The sequence below is a fragment of the Anthonomus grandis genome, chromosome 4 (assembly GCF_022605725.1).
Source record: "Anthonomus grandis grandis chromosome 4, icAntGran1.3, whole genome shotgun sequence".
Lineage (NCBI taxonomy): Eukaryota > Metazoa > Arthropoda > Insecta > Coleoptera > Curculionidae > Anthonomus > Anthonomus grandis.
Window position 1 is genome coordinate 30,782,781 of NC_065549.1, and position 17,622 is coordinate 30,800,402.

The 17,622-nt window shown below is 30.9% G+C and overlaps 1 protein-coding gene across 2 annotated transcripts; it reads left to right on the top strand.

The window, feature by feature from the left end:
- The first annotated feature begins 765 nt into the window (after positions 1 to 765).
- LOC126735285 (serine protease inhibitor I/II-like) lies at positions 766 to 17,265 on the top strand. 2 transcript variants are annotated; one of them, XM_050439231.1, is made up of 4 exons: positions 766 to 932; positions 3,490 to 3,630; positions 7,899 to 8,039; positions 17,049 to 17,265. In XM_050439231.1, exons 1-4 carry the CDS (start codon positions 869 to 871, stop codon positions 17,153 to 17,155), a joined length of 453 nt encoding a protein of 150 aa, XP_050295188.1. In that variant the 5' UTR covers positions 766 to 868; the 3' UTR covers positions 17,156 to 17,265. The 2 variants fall into 2 exon arrangements, with proteins under 2 accessions (XP_050295188.1, XP_050295190.1); XM_050439233.1 differs by lacking the exon at positions 17,049 to 17,265 and adding an exon at positions 8,825 to 8,999.
- Positions 17,266 to 17,622: the final 357 nt, after the last annotated feature.

Below are 17,622 nucleotides of genomic sequence, written 5' to 3' on the forward strand. Positions count from 1 at the left end.
ATTTAGAATGCAATTTATAAAAAATTTTTCATGGATGTGCAAGTTGCCCCAACCATGGGGTAACTTGCACACCCCGCAAACAAATTTTTTTTGGGACCAATGGCTGCATTCTTCCAATTTTTATACCAGCCATGGGTAGCCCTTAAATAGGTCGGTACAATGTAATTTTTGCAAAGTTGTAAAGTTACAATGTACGGGGGTACATGGGAAATGTGCTGAAAACGTGTGCAAGTTTACAGTACTTAACCGACTTTTAGGGTCTTATTTCGCGCCTCTGCATTAAAAAACTGATGTCTTTTTCTCTTCAAACTGAGCACAATTGCCTCTGGCTTATTCCGGCACAATAAAGTCACGAATGTGTTTACGAACTGTTTTATTTGGTCTTTTAAATTTTGGTGTCATAAACTTTATAATAAACTTAAAAATTTTATAACGATTACTTTTGAAACGCCATAAGTTTATGTTGATTAACCAGTTAGCAACCCATCAGAGCAAACTCTTTGCCTTCAATTTTCTCAAAAAATAACCTAAAAAATTTTTTTAAATTCATCCTTTTATTTTCGGCCCTATACTTGGCCCCTTACTAACCATTATTTTTCTATTTGTTGGAGTACTATCAGCCCCCGAATTTAAATACACCATTTCAATGACACTGTATGCGCTTGCTTCATAAACTAAATTATAAAGTATCTAAGCAGCAGAATCTTTAAATTGTTATATTTTATTTTTTACATACGTAAGCTTGGAAAGTTGAGCAGTGTATTCAAGTTATGGGCGTTTAAGGTTATCAAATAAATGTATAAAAGCTGATTTCGGAGATTTTTAATTTAGTGCTTTCTCAACATTATTGTCAAACAATTATATTAATATGGCGAAATTCTTAGTATTTGCCTTTTTGATTTTGGTAGTTGCTGTATTAGCACAAGCATCTGGTAAGCTTACTAGATTATTTTTTTTTTATTAAAGGTCACTTGTGGTGTTATACTTATGCAGTACAACATTTTTTAGTAAATTCTTTACATTACATAATATTTTTAATTTAATAATGTTTTTTGTGTTTTTTTTTAATTTGAAATTATACTTGAAATTAAAAATTTCCATTCAAAACATTTCCATAGCTCACAGAAAATTTTTTTTTGTGTTTTGATCACAAGTGTTATTAAATTCCTAAGTTAACCATTGTTTAATCCATTCTTTAAACTTTTGTAATTTGTAATTGTTAATATTTGTAAATCTATTTTATATTTTAAGAATAAACATTTTTCATACAACATGCTTTCTATTAAAAAAATTGACAGGCACAGTTTCACAATCATATGAATATAAGAAGATTTAGTAAGACAATGCAAAGAGTAGATATTTATACGTTTGACAATGTTTGATTTCCGATGATCATCAAAAACTTTATTAGGTAAATATACCTTGGATTGCGATAGCCAAAAAAAGTGGAGTCTAGTAGAGCTACGATACTGAATACGTAAAGACCAGACGATGATAATCTTTAAGTTAGACTTATAATGTTATTTAGCAATAATAATGTTATTCCTTATTTTTAAACCAAATCACATTGTTGACTTAAATAGGAAATGTCTTTTCAATTAACGCAGTAACCTATGTTATAATAATAAGATAAATCAGTCAAGGACAAAAGTTCAAATATTTTTTAAAACAGAATTAATGAGAAAATTGTAGATAAAAATACAAATTGTACAACCAATATATTAATAATGTAGCCTAATTTGAAAATGTATTATCTTGTTAATTTGATAAGTTTTACAACGGTTCCAGAGTAAGCATATTTTTATTTTTTTAAACTTATAAAGTACACTAACAATTGCTATTGGTCAATAATCTGTTACCTCCACGATTATTTTTTTTAGATATCTTTATACTAAATATCTTCCTTGCTTTACAGAAAAAATTGAAAAAACAAGTTGACCCTCGGTTTGCCTAGATCAGTTTCAAATTATATGTAACAGCAAACATACTCTTCTCTTTCTAGATAGAGCTTTCATAGATTTTCTCCGCATGCGCTACTTCTCGCGAATAACTTGAGCACGCATCTCGTATGCCAGAGTAGTCGATTTTTTGGTACCGATGAAAGAAAAATGCGTGTATGTTCGCGCTTAATGTCAACAGTTTTTTGCGCTATTCATGAAACTAACACCGATTTTTTAATTTTATTTATACGAATTGTCACTGGAAAATGTAGTGGTTCCACAGTATTTGGAAACAGTATTCAGTCACACAGTTAGCTTTTAAGTCATATAAATACTTCTAATAACAGATCAACTGTAGAGAACTTGATTGCGTCATTAAGCCCATTAGACTGTACGCCAGAATATACAGCACATACTATTTAATAGATTTTTTCAGTTTCCGTTTATTTATATTGAGAAGTAGCACTTATAAGATGTTCAGAGTCTGACATACGTATTAGGTTTTGACATTGTCCTGTATCGGGTTCTAAAGCCAAATCTACTAATCAATCGCAACTCATTTGTAGAGTTCATCTTTTAAATAAATGAGTAATAGGCCATCGTCTTTCTTTTGTTTTTTCTTTTTGAATAAACTACTAATACTAACTCTTTGAAATTTTTTCACTAACGGATAGAGCGACTTAAGGACAATTACATATGCTGTGATTTTGAACTAATGCTCTGAGAGTGAATAGCTTGAGTACGCACTCATATGAATAGCCTCTCCTTATTCTACAAAAACGCGATTAATTTCCATTGTTCAAGTTTGGACAAAAGTTGTTTTCTTCTCACGTTTAAAAAAATACATTTATTAGAAGATGCTTATCAAACCTTAACTATTTTTGCTTTATGAAAAAAAGGTTTTTGTACCTCAATTTATTTAAAATGAGGGAAAAATTCTGAATTTAAGTCTCTTAAAAGAACATCAATTGCAATCAGAAAACTATACTAACATTTAATCTTGGTTTATCAAATTTTAATTTTTAAGTTGAAATAAAATCAATTAGGCTCTTTGCGTTCATACCAAATAGGATACGTTAATACATTATGTTGCCAAATTAAAAAAAGTATTGACTGTAAAGTTATGATCTACATGTAAGCTTATTTATTTTTAATTTATCGATTTTAACCTATTAGATAGTTATGTACAATTTTCAAGTGGACGTTTAAAAAGATACAAAATAAGATGAAATATCTACTCTTAAATAACATAAAATAATAGTAGATTGAATCAACTGTTTAAATAATAAGAAATCAGCAATATTCTAACTTGAAATCAAGTCGGCACCATTGTTCACACACAACACTCCACTCCTGAGGAGATAAATACGGGCATACAAAAATCCAGTACGTCATAGACGGAAAATATGGACATGTCCATGCGCATGCTTAAGCACTATTCGTCAAATTATATAAATTTATTTATTTGTTAGAAAAAAAATACCAATAAGGAAAAAATGGGATTTGGTCTTAAAGTTATAAGTAACGGATAATATTTTTTAATTTTCAGACTCTGATTCTGACAACCCTTGCGAAGAAGGAGAAGTTACTAGTTTCGACAATGGTTGCAACAGCTGTATTTGTGGCAGAAATGGAGTGTGGGCTTGTACCTTAAAACTGTGCTTGGAGAATTCATCTAGAAAAAGGAGAGGTATATCTTAGTAAATTCTACATATATTATGAGACTGAGGGTGTGCATATTAAATATTAAACTATGTATTTTCCATATAGTTTAGGTCTTCATTACTTAATACAATTTGGTTTAGGCATCTTTTAACCGTAATATACTTTAGAAAAGTATAAATGATAATATATTACTCTCTTATAACTCTTAGCGGCGCCTAATTTAGTTGTTAAAAAAATACTAGTGGAGCCAAAATATTTTTTTTATGAATTTTTATATTTTTTGTAAAATTGTAGTAATTAGTAATAACTAATACATTAGTAATAATTAAAAAATGAAAATCTGCCAATCAAAAGTTTTTTGTTAAATTTGAATAATTCGGTGGATCATATTGTGGACCACCGCGACACAAAGTAAAAAAACTAAGAGTAAGATAACAAATTTATTTAAAAACTTATACAAACTTGGGTACTAAAAATTACGTTGCATGATAACTTTGGAAACACTTTTTACGTTTTCCCAAGTACAAAGGGACTTTACATATGGAACATACCCAATCCGTCCTTACTGGGTTAGCCTTAGTGCTACAAAGCGCGCATCTTCTTCTGGTACTGCTTGTAGGTTGATGAGCAGATGACTGCTGTCTTATCTCTAAGGGTACGTAAGGTTTGTATTTTTTTATTTCAACATCTGATGGTGCAACCAAATTTCTCTTTCGATTTACAAGCGTTTCTGAGATTAAACCGTTTATGACACTTCGTCTAAAATCTTTAGCAGACATTTTTGGTAACTCCAACCTATTATAAATAATATTGGAATTTATAATTGATGCATCTAATAAGTAAAAAAATATTCGATGCCACCACTTTTTACTGCGACGATCAATCTTGTAGTTAGAAAGTCTTTGGTCAAATATGTCGACTCCATTCATATTAGAATTGTAATCGATTATAATAATATATAATTTCAGTAATTGGTCCACTTCTTTCTTTTCTTTTTACTGTTCCTACATCTTCTGGTTGATGAAAATTTGATAACATGTGAACACATCGACGGTCTTTCCATTTTGCACCAACAATCCGGTACTGCTTGTAAACCATTGCACATCACCGCGTTTCAAATTCTTGTCTGGTTTAAATTTTGGCATATGACGACAATTAACATTTACGGTTCCAACAGCATGGATTTTTCTTTCTTTAAATTGTTGAAATAGATTGATTAGAGGTAGGTGATTTTTCAGTGTATAAATCAAATTTTAGGCAATAACCAGATTTATCAGCTAACATCCACATCTTATACCCCCTTTTGATTGTTTTTTTGGCATGTACCTACTGCTTAAGGCTACTATGACCCTTAAATTTAATCATTGACTCATCAACTACAACTTTGATTAGGAATTAGGCATTTTTCAAAGTTATGAGTCAACAGTTCTAGCATAGGGCGAATTTTATAGAGCTTATCATAGTCTGGGGAAGATTTTCGCATCAGAGAATTATTATTCAGATGGAGATGACTCAAGAGATCCAAATCTTTTTTGGGTCAATAATCCTTATAGCTGGGACTACGTTTGATACCCATTAACAAATTTATGCCCAGAAAAGCATTAATTTCACACTGATTTGTAGGTACATAGCTTTTCCTAGTTAAAAGTTTTTCCTGCTGGGCATAAAGATTTATTTGAAACACTAAAGTATCAATAAATTCCTTAGTAATAAACAGTTCAAAAATCATGTACGGTGTTGGATCATTAATGTCTTTGATAAACTGAGGAATTCCAGAAGGTTCGGTAAATTGAGGAAGAGGATCAGGTCTATGAACATTAGATCAAACAGGAATTTTCCTTTTGACCACTGTTGGTGTAGTTCGGAAAGGGGGATATTATCACTTGGATCTTCCTCCTCAAAAACCGGCAGATCTTCTTCCATATATGTAATAACTGTAGGAACTAAAGTTTCGTCCTCTATATCAAAGGAGTCATATCAATTTCTAACTCAGACCCCGAAGGCAGTGTATCGACATAAAATGTGTCGATTTGTGTGTTGACTTCATCGTAAGTCAAACCTCCTACCGTCTTAAATGGCAATGGCTCCATACCTGCAAGAAAATATTGTATAGGTATTTTATAATTAGTGAAACTCAATATTCTAAGTGGAGCGGTGGTAGTAAAAAAGGACCACATAAACACAATGTTTTTTTTTACAACATACTAATAAATATATGTAAATTAAATATCTATACTTACTGGAATGATATAAGCTATCACTTTTTACAGGATCTAATAGTATTTATCAATTTAGACACAGATAACTAACTTTTGTTTATTTTAACCTCAAATTTAATTCATTACAGGTGTTTCATCAATGCTGCTATCCACCGAATAAGAAATCTAACCGCCAAAGTAAAAAAAAACGTTAAAATGTCCACGGTGGTCCATAGGTGGTTTAAATTTTGTGCTTCGGCAGCGCATTGCAAAGCAACATCAAAATATGGTCTATTTTTTGAACCACCGAGCCTTTAAACCATTAGTCAGGGTGGTTTAAATTTTCGACCATGAATACTTAAAGAGATAACTATGAAACCTTTAAGGTAGGCGCCTTAAAACATTGAAAGGCTATTCTTATCTAGAAATGGTAAAAAAAAACTTTATACTACTGTTTCTCTTTAATAAAATATAAAGCATTTTCTTTAATAACATATGATAATAAGTCAATATTCAGAGTAAAATGAATGCAGATTACGTACGTTTGAGAAAAAGGCAAGAACATCCCAACGCTGCTCGATCGCATTGTTGATTCCACCGACACAAGAAATCTTTACCATTGTCAAAAAATATTTATATGATAAATATTTATTATATTTATTAATAATAGATTCTGCTTTAAATTATAAACAATATTAGCGTTTATGAACTCTATATGCATTTTTTAAGGTTCTTCATTAGAGTAAAGGTATAAACCTATAAAATAAAACGCATTTTTATGGAAATGAAATATTTTATAATTATTATAGATTTCTTAATAATTTTTCATTATTTTACGTTTATGATGACGTTTCTCCCTTGATATGATGTTATGACAGTATCGGTATTTACTTGTGAAAAGATCGGCTTGAATTACCTTTTTTCCATGGTGCGGCACAAATGGCACAAGTATTTACCATCGTAACAGTTCACAAAAACACTCAAATGCTAAATTTTTCTTTTTTCAACTAAAAACGAACGAAAAAACACAGAAAAAACTTCACAAATGCCGAATGTAACACAAAGCCGTTTGAAGAGATTACATTTCGCAAGATGACATAAGGTTTTAGGAATAAATATGTTAATCTTTTTTTTTTGTTTGGAAGATGTTATTTCTGCGCTTAAAATAACATATACCTATTTCTACTTTTTATTTTTGTTCTAAGGCAGGCGCTAATATAGTAGGAATCAGATTGTATCATGGCAAGTTCATCATTTATTTTCCTTAAAGTCCTAGTTTTTTTTAAATTGATTAGATGGTTTATCCATACCAGTTAAATTGCCGAGCAATTCGAAATCATGAAAAACTGCTTCCCCACGTAGGCTTTTCTTTTGCTTCCCTTCTCTTTATTGAGCTTCTTTCTGTATCCACAAAGTTCGTTCATGAATGTTATAGGCGAATATTTCATACTTCCCAGTAATTTTAGATAAACTAAACAAAAACAGATTGTATTAGATTAAAATAACTAACAGCAGCATTTCGCTTATGCAGCTGATAAAGATTCTCTCTCTTTCACTAAGTATATCCTAATTTATGTATATTTATCTTTAGTGATTAGAGTCTATTTCAAAATTGCCAAATACTACAAGTAGCCTCATGTCATCTTTGTATTATTCGGGTTTGCAGTATTTTCGTTCGTACTACAGCCATTATAACGTTTGTATTAAAATCAATAATATTAAGATTGCTAGGAGCTATTATGATATATCACATTATAATATGTTTTTCAATTTCTTTTTGATATATAAGAAGAGATCAGCACAATTTTCCTAGCTTTCCGAGTATTTTTGACTAGCGTATAGTCCTGTAAGACTAGTAAAACTGAAAGAGTAAATAAATATGATTTCTAGAAAGATATCCCCTTGCAAATAAAAATTCATAAGCTCCACGCGCATCCTTATGTGCTTTTCTATGAATACTATATAAATATTATTATATAATATATAATATTATTCTATAATAACTACATATATAGAATAAATATTTTTATTAGGTTAAAAAATATTAATTAAAAAAAAAATAAGATTTAACCGATATTATTTTTTAAATTTTCAGATTCAAGTTCTGATAACCCTTGCAAAGAAGGAGAAGTTACTAGTTTTGACAATGGTTGCAATAGCTGCGTCTGTGGCAAAGATGGAGTGTGGGCTTGTACTTTAAAACTTTGCTTGGAAAATCCATCTAGAAAAAGGAGAGGTAAGTTTCCAATAAAAGTTTGGTAAAAAAATTAAAAGAACACAATTGCATCCAAGCAAATTTTGAATTTAATCAAATTCTATAAAATATATGTTTGAAACCCTCAAGGTAGGCACTATTATAGTAAGAAGCAGATAGTATAATGGTAAGTTCATCAGCTGTGTTATTTTCTTAAAAATCCTGGATATTCTTAAATCGATTAGATGGTTTATTGATTGACACTTAGATTGCCCAGCAGTTCGAAATTATTAGAACATGCTTCTTCGCGTAGGCTTTTCTTTTGCTTTTCTCTCTTCTCCTTTTTAAGCTCCTTTCTGTATCCACCATCAAGTGAAGAACGAGACATCGATAGTGCATGAATGTTATAGGTGAATATTTGACACTTTTCAGTAATCCCAGATAAGCTACAAAAAATTATTAAACTAGCTTACAGCAGCATAACCCTTGTGCAGCTGATAATGATTCTCTCATCGTATTTTAATTTATGTATATTTGTCTTCAGTATTTAGAGGCCATTGCAAAATTGCCAAATACTACAAGAATTCTGATGTTATCTTTGTGTTTCCAGTATTTTGGTCCGTATTAATAAAACCAATAATCTCAAGATTGCTAGGAGCTCTTATGGTGTATCACTTTATATATTTTTCAATTTTCTTTTTTATTATTAAGAAAAAATCGGCATAATTTTTCAAGCTTTATAGCATTTCTGACTTAGCTTTAAGCACATAGTCCTGTAAGTAAGACTAGTTGAACTGAAAAATTTATATTTTTATTAATCATTTCAGCTGCAGAATGTGCTCTGGGTGATACAAAGCGCGAAGGCTGCAACAAATGTTTTTGCACCAATGCTGGCGTGTGGGCTTGTACGAAAGTGGGCTGTTAGTACTTTTTCAATAAATATAATCGTTCCTATAAATTATATAAAATGAAATATGAAAATATATTAATGTTTAGTAATAATCTTCATATATTTTTATTATACACAATATTATTTTACATAGTTATTTTATAATATTCGTTAATTCTGCATGTAATAAAATGGTAATTAAAATTAGACTTAATAGACAAGTGGCTTTAAAATTTTTCCTATACATTCTAGGTAATTAATAAAAACTTCACTATGCAAATATTACATTCTAAGACCAATATAAGGTATTGGTCAATATCTTATTAAATAAAAGGTAAAACTTAAGGTTAGGAAGTGTGAAAGGAGTGGCGCTTAGGAAGTACAAATGCGGAGTGAAAATGCTTAGTCCATAATCAGCTAATTTCATATTGTTGCTGTCCACAAAAAAATAAATCACAGCTTTAATTAATGAGTTCCCCCATATTAAAATAGCAAAATATAATACCTTAAATCACGGAAATCTATTTTCTTAAACTAAATAAGACTCATACTCTTTTCAACAGCAATGCTATATATAAGCTGCTCTGTTTGGAATGTCATGTTTGTTACATTAGTCAGACATCTCAATAATTAAAACAGAGAATCACACAACATAAGAGTGAATAAACTAGGAAAAATCTCTTACGCGGTTACCGAACATTTTCAAAAGACAGGGCATCACTTCAATTAAGATCAAGTCGAAATTTAAAAACACTCTTTAATTTATAAACCTGACACAAGCCAACTAAGTAACATCTATATATTTTAAACCTTACCTAAACAGTTAAAAACATATATAAAAATACAATACAATAGTTTACAGTCCGATATAGCAACTATTTGCTTAACTATAAATTAAAGAACCCAACGAAATATTAGGTTTGTTCTAGCATCAATTTCAAACGGTTGGAAATAATCAGAAGCATGCGCATTTTTCTGATGGCGTTCAAGCACACAAATCTCTCGTTTGAAACTACTAGTCGTAGACCAGGCGAATTAGCTCAAATTTAATCAAAAAATGCACAAATTGCTATCCGGAAACTGACTGTTGGAATTGGTAGAGGGGTTCATAACGAGTGAAAAAAACGAAAATCCAACAATGGGGTAGTAGGGGGTTGTTTTGGGGGGGGGGGGGTGAAAAGGGGTGGAAAAATATTCTTTTTCGCAATTTCTGGCGAAAGTTGACGTCCAATTAAAAAATATTCAATAGAAAAGTTGTAGATCATAAGAAAATCTATAATTTTTGTAGAAGTCGCTTTTGAACATAACCTCAAAATAGCCAAGATAAATGCGAAAAACCGTTTTTTTTTTCGTTTTTTAATTTTTATTTTTTATTTTCACAAAAATAGTTCAATGTTTATAAAAATTTGTGAAAATATACCTTTGTAGGTCTTAAATAACCTCAATTTTTTTCAGATCGAAATATTAAAAACTTTCGGAGATATGCGTTTTTTTCGGAAAAAAACATTTTTTTTTAAATGAAAATTGTACTTCAGAAAATCATGGTACAGGGTTCATCCGGGGCTCATTTTTTTTGTTTTCACATATACTTTCTTATGAAATAAAGAAACTATACAGTGTGTCCCACTTAAGGGTTAGCCACCCCTCTAAAATTTTTGTTTCTTAACCAATTTTCAAAAACTTTTTTTTGTTGGATAGATGGTCAAAAATGGCACTTATGAGCCAAGTTCGACATTTAGAGAAAGCAAGTCATGGCCTACTGTATTCAAGTTTGAAGTGCGAAAAATCGAGAAGTAGTATTAGCGATATTTATTTTTGAAAAATGGTACTGGATTATTGTTCAGGACCACTTAAAACATAAGTGTACCAAATTTGGTTATGATAGTATACAGGGTGTTGAAATAAATTGGAGTCAAATTTTTAAAAGGCGCAATAACATTCTTAATCAAATACGAATATTTTTTAAATTTTTGGCTAATTGGGATGCGTCTTGAGAACACAAAGGTTGGAAATATCCTTCAATAAACAACAATCGATCATATTGTCATACTATTTTGGGCTTCATAATAATACAACTTCATTTATAAATTTTTTAGTTATATTTCATTGTTAGTTTGCAATTCATACTTCACTAGTTACTTAATAATGTAATGTAGGATAAGCAGCAAAAACTGAAAATAATTACCTTAAGGAATTACCTAACACCAAAGATAATAATACTACTAGTATTTTATCTTTGCTAACACTCAAATTGAAAAATTAATGCCACAAAACTAAATATTAGTTCCTTCAATATGTCCTCCATTAATTCTTATACATTTTTCTATGCGTCTTCTGTTGTTTACTACCACCCTTCTTAACTGTATCTGCTTATTTCATTACAATCTTGTCTAATGCGCTCACAAATATTATGTAGAGTTTGCGGTCTTGATTTGTACACTTTGTTTTTAAGGGTTCCCCAAAGAAAAAAATCTAAGGGAGAAAGGTCGGGGGAACGTGCTGGCCACTGAATTAATCGACTGTTTCGTCCTATCCATCGATTCGGATAATTCTGACTTAGCCAATTCCGCGCTACCATTGCATTGTGGATAGGCGCACCGTCAAATTGTATGTGTAAGTTTCTTGTTTCGGCTAACGGCAAATCATCGATTACGTCACTAAAATCACCTTCCAGGAATCGAAGAAAATTAAGTCCATTTAGATTTTCATTTTAAGAAAAACGGCCCGATTATACGTTCGTTATTGTATCACCCAATGGGGATTTACGTTACTCTACATTCTAATATTTTTGAGATGACACAATGCCGTTTGTAGTAATTGTTGCCTCATCGGTGTATAAAATATTTTTCAAAAATGTAGGGTTAGCCAAATACTCGCCTTGTAACCACAAACAATATTCCATCCTGCGTTCTTCATCCCCGTGTTCCAAAGTGTGAAGGATTATAGGCTTGAAAGGCTTCTTGTTATTTTTCTTTAAACACCTCCATATGCAATTTTTGGAAATATTTAAGTTGGCACTAGCAACTCTAATGCTAGATTGCGGATTAGCATTAAAGTATTCAAGAATTATTTGGTTATTATTATTTGCTCGATTACGATGTAAATGAGGACGTACTCCGCCTACTGCACCAGACTGAAACCCGTAGTTTATTCTGGCTATTGTTGAATGGTGGATGTTTTTACCAGGATGTCTCCTGTTAAATTCCGCCGCAGCTTCACAAAATGTTCTCTCCATCGCTAACTAGCCGCACTACTTCAACTCTTTCGTTCAAATTATAATCACCCATAATTGTTCGACAAGCAGTCAAAATGAACTAAATGCATGAAAACTTTGACAAACTGTCAGGAACATTTTCTTTCATAGCATACTTGGGTAAAATTCCCACAAAATAATTTTTAACCAGACACAATCATATCAAACAAACTCATAAAAAAAAACAAACAAATTGAGCCCAAAATAGAATGATAATATGATCGATTGTTGTTTATTAAAGGATATTTCCAACCTTTGTGTTCTCAAGACGCATGCCAATTAGCCAAAAATTTAAAAAATATTCGTATTTGATTACGAATGTTATTGCGCCTTTTAAAAATTTGACTCCAATTTATTTCAACACCCTGTATACTATCATAACCAAATTTGGTACACTTATGTTTTAAGTGGTCCTGAATAATAATCCAGTACCATTTTTGAAAAATAAATATCGCTAATACTACTTCTCGAATTTTTGCACTTCAAACTTGAATACAGTAGGCCATGACCTGCTTTCTTTAAATGTCGAACTTGGCTCATAAGTGCCATTTTTGACCAGCTATCCAACAAAAAAAAGTTTTTGAAAATTGATCAAGAAACAAAAATTTTAGAGGGGTGGCTAACCCTTAAGTGGGACACACTGTATACTTCCCATTTGAAAAAACGTCGAAAAATGCAAAAAAAGTCAAAAATGATTTTTACAGCAATAAAATGTTTAGAAATTGTTAATTATTTATTTAAATTAGTTAAAAAATCAAAAAACAGATTACACCATTCGATTCTACGGAAAAAAATATAAAAGAAACTATGTATCATTATTTTACCGGAAACTTAATTGGGCACAGTTGGGCTTTGTACACCGTGTAAATACAATCACATTCTTACGTATTTTCTCGATTTTCATAGAAAATAATTGTTTTTCGAAAAAAATACAAGAGACAAAAATTATTTAAAATCAAATTGTCTACAACTTTTGTTTAAAACATTTTTTGCAAAAATCATTAATTTGTCAGTTTTAACAAAAAAACATGAAAAAAAGTCAAAAATCGTTTTTAACAGTGTAAATTTTACAGTTATTCTTAATACTTTGTTTGAATTTTTATAAAATAAAAAAAAATAATTACATAATTTAATTCTACAGGAAACATTACGTTTATACATTTAATGAAAGTGATATGCATCATTGTTATTGCAAAAATAAAACTAACAGTGAATCTCGAACAATGTTCTTAATTAATTAAAATCATGTCGATATATTCTGGAGTTATTGGAACTGATTCAATAAACTGTCACCGCGCATACGAGATAGGTATGAAATCTGTTGAATTAATAGTAGGAAATAATTTTGAACAAGTAACATTTACGAGAAAAAACAGAGTTTTGTCGCTGAAAAACGTTCAGTCTGCAATCAAAGTGAATGACGAGATTATCCCAATAAATCCGCTGATTTTATTTCAACGTTTATGTTACAATATCAATAGTATAGCTAATATGAGAAATTATTTAAAGTTTGAACTTGCTCCATTTCCACTTTCACTGTTTACAGAAAACGGCTTTCGGAAAAATGTCAAATCGCAAATGTTTTATCATTTCGCCAACATCGAAGCTTTAGCAAATACAGATAATGCATTTTATGTTATCGACGGTGGATTTCTTTTACACAAAGTTGTGTGGCAGAAGAATGATACTGTTGAGGTCATCGTTGAAAAATATCTGTCTTTTGTACGCAAAAATTATGCAAACAATACGTGTATTGTGTTTGATGGGTATCCAGACAGTGACGATGAAAACTCAGCTGCATGTGCGATAAAAACTATTGAACGTTTACGACGAAAAAATACGTCGAGTTATCCTTCTTTTCATATTGAACCACAAACTAAAATAACAATTGCACAAGACAAGTTTTTGTCGATTGACAAAAATAAAGTTGAATTAATAAAGAGGTTGTCTGCAGCCTTTCGATTTGAAGGATATTCGATCAAACAAGCTAGAATGGGAACCCCCATCGTGTGATACATCATAGTAAGCAGCGTAAAATTCTCTATTCAACGGTAAAAACAAACACAAAAAATGAAATCGGTAAATGTGTAAGCAAATAGTTAGCAAAAATGTCTAGAAATAATGAATATTTTATTTACGCCAAACTTTGGTATTTTAAATGAATACTTTTAGTGTGGTACCTACATCATTTTAAAATTCTTACATTTTTTATAATAGATCATCAAAAAAAAATACAAACAATTTAAAAGTTAAAATGTGTGGTAACAAACAGTACATTTAGTTTAAGCAAATTATTTATTTTTTTTAAGTAAATTATTAATAAAATATTAAAAATATTATCGTTATTTGCGAGAAAAAAGAGTGTCTTCAAATTTTTTGCAAAAATCTTTGCAGTCTTATAACTTTGTATGTGTATTTATTTCACTTATATTTTTTGCGAAACCTACCTAATAGGTACAAAAAAACACTGCAATACCTTACATTTTTAAGGCGTTTAAAAAGCAGGCGATTTATTATTGTTAGAACTGTCAGTTTGACGCGTGCAATTTTTCAATTTTAGTTAAAACAGTGAGTTAATAAAATGGTGTATGCGCTAGCCGAAAGAATAGAAATAATTTTCCTTTATGGAGCTCAAGATCGGTGTACTCGCAGAACCGCGAGAGCATTTAATGAAAGGTATCAAGATAAAAACGTGAGTCAAAAATACGTATTAGAATTGATACGAACATTTGAAGAGACGGGATCGATTTGCAATAAGAAAAAATATGAAAATAGAGTTGTCGATGAAGCATGCCAAGTTGAAGTACTAGGACAATTTGCTATGGATCCAACTTTGTCTATACCAAAGGCCGCAAAACTAACAAATATTTCCACTGGTTCCGTACATAAAGTTTAAAAAAAAAAATAATTTCTTTCCTTATAAAATTCATATTATTCATGAACTCGGAGAATATGATTTTGAGAGGAGAATTCAATTTTGTGAAGTGATGTGGCAGCGAATTGACGACGATCCCCATTTATTGAAGAACATTTGCTTCAGTGAGGAATCGACCTTTTTTTTTAAATGGCCTGGTGAACAGACATAACTGTAGATACTGGGATAATGAAAATCCGCATGTTTTTCGGGAAGGTCATACCCAATATCCCCAAAAAATTAATGTTTGGGCAAGAATTTATGGGAATGAAATAATCGGGCCATTTTTTTTGGAAGAAAATTTTACTGGCGAAATTTATTTAAACCTTTCAGAAAATGCAATATACCCTTTCATCATCCAATCTATGGAAAATCAAGTAGATCAACATGGTGCTATATTATTGAATGAAAATAATATATATTTTCAGCAGAGAGTGGCTTGATGAAAATTTTCGAGAGAAGTGGATTGGCAGACGTGGTGCAATCGAATCGCCTGCGCGGTCTCCGGACCTAAATCCACTAGACTTTTTTCTTTGGGGCTACTTAAAAAGCAAAGTTTTTAAAACCCCACCTGAGAGTATTGAGAATTTAAAAAATAGAATATTTCAAGAATGCAGAGAAATTAGCGGGCAGACCCTTGCCAATGTTCGTAAGGAGTTTGAAAATAGGCTTTTTTATTGTCTTGCTAATAACGGCGCGCATTTTGAACATTTAATAAAATAAATTTGTAAGACTAATTAAATTTGTTTTTCTACCCTACCGATTTACACTTTAATTGCTTCTTGGTCAATCAATTTTATTTTTTTTTATAACCATTGATAGCATAATGAATGCCCTTTAAAATAATGTATCACACCATGGGGTAGCCATTTGACATACCAAAGTTTGGCGTAAATAAAATATTCATTATTTCTAGACATTTTCGCTAACTATTTGCTTACACATTTAACGATTTCATTTTTTTTGGTACCGTTGAATAGAGAATTTTACGCTCCTTACTATGATGTATCACAGGATGGGGGTTCCCATTTGACATATTAAAGTGAGGTTAGCTCGAGGTGAGGAGGTGATTGACAGAACTTCAGTAAATGCATAATTAAACGGCCCCCTGTATATCAATTTGACGTGTTTTTTTTTTTTTTAGAAAAGTAGTTTTTAAGAATGATATTAAGGGTGGATCGTTCTGAAATGAAGCTCCATTTCCTATGTTATACTGTATAACAGTATAACATAGCGGTATAACGGAGCGGAACATAGGAAATCCCATGTAAATTTTAAGGGGGTCAATTATTAGCTTCCCTGGACATTTTACAGAAAAAATGTAAGATAACTTTTTAAAGAGACCAATCTGGCAAACCCTCGTGCAAAGTTTCAACAAATTTTAATAAACGAATCTTGAATTATTCCATTAAATGTAATTGCAAAATTACCAAATTTTCGGTTCAAGTAAAACCAGACACCAGCCACTAGCAAACAATTTGTTTTAAGGCTTTGTCAAATCTGACGTACAGCCGAATACGAGAAATATTTTTTTGTTCGTTTTATCATTTTTTATATTTCATCTCACAACTATACATTCAAAGTAAGACCTTTTCCCGCATAATGCCACTTAATTATGGCTATTTTTTCGTCGATTGAATAATTCATACTTGTATTCAAATATCGACTGTCACTGATTTATTGACACTTTTCCTCACGTCAGTGGCAATATTCATTTTACTGATGCCCGTTTGGTTTTACCTGGACCGAAAATTTGCTAATTTTGCAATTACATTTAATTGAATAATTCAAGATTCGCTTATTAAAATTTTTAAGACTTTGCACAAGGGTTTGCCAGATTGGTGTCTTCAAAAAGATATCTTCCATTTTTCTATAAAATGTACAGGGAAGCCAATAGTTGACCCCCTTTGAATTTACATGGGTTTTCCTATATTTCGCTCGGCGACGCACCACCCGGTATATATATACAATATATATTTATATTAAACATTTCAGGTGCAGTATGTACTCTGGGCGATATAATGTTCAACGACTGCAACACATGTTATTGCACCGATGTTGGCGAGTGGCTTTGTACCAGAATAGGCTGCCCTAAAAATTGAAATATGGAAATATTATTTTACATCGTTATATAAATAGTAATTTTGTAATATTCTTTATTTTTGCCTATAATAAAATCTAAAATTTCCCCTAAATATACAGGTATATTTAATCTTTTTCTTCTTTATTCCACGTAACTAACAAATACTTCACCATGATATGTATTATTGAATGCTAATACCAAGACCATATCATTAAGATGTTATTAAATAAAAGATAACGCCTAAGGCTCCGCTACCTCAATATTTTTTAAACTCATAAGGTTATCACACATGGTACGCCCAGTATCAGCTAATGGCATATTGTTGCTATGGGTACAAAAAAAATAAATAAACACACAATACAAACGGTGAGTGTAAATTTTTTTTGTGTAGACATTAGTATTTGCAATGAGATAATACGTTTTTAAAAAGTAAAGTAACTTCCTCAATAAAACAGAGACAACACACTCGACCAGGGCCTTGAAAGC

What these genes read in the sequence shown, in the direction of transcription:
- LOC126735285 (XM_050439231.1), top strand. Translation starts at nt 869, where the DNA reads ATGGCGAAATTCTTAGTATTTGCCTTTTTGATTTTGGTAGTTGCTGTA. An exon ending in TTCATCTAGAAAAAGGAGAG is followed by an intron (nt 3,631 to 7,898) that starts GTATATCTTAGT and finishes TTAAATTTTCAG; the next exon opens with ATTCAAGTTCTGATAACCCT. An exon ending in TCCATCTAGAAAAAGGAGAG is followed by an intron (nt 8,040 to 17,048) that starts GTAAGTTTCCAA and finishes TAAACATTTCAG; the next exon opens with GTGCAGTATGTACTCTGGGC.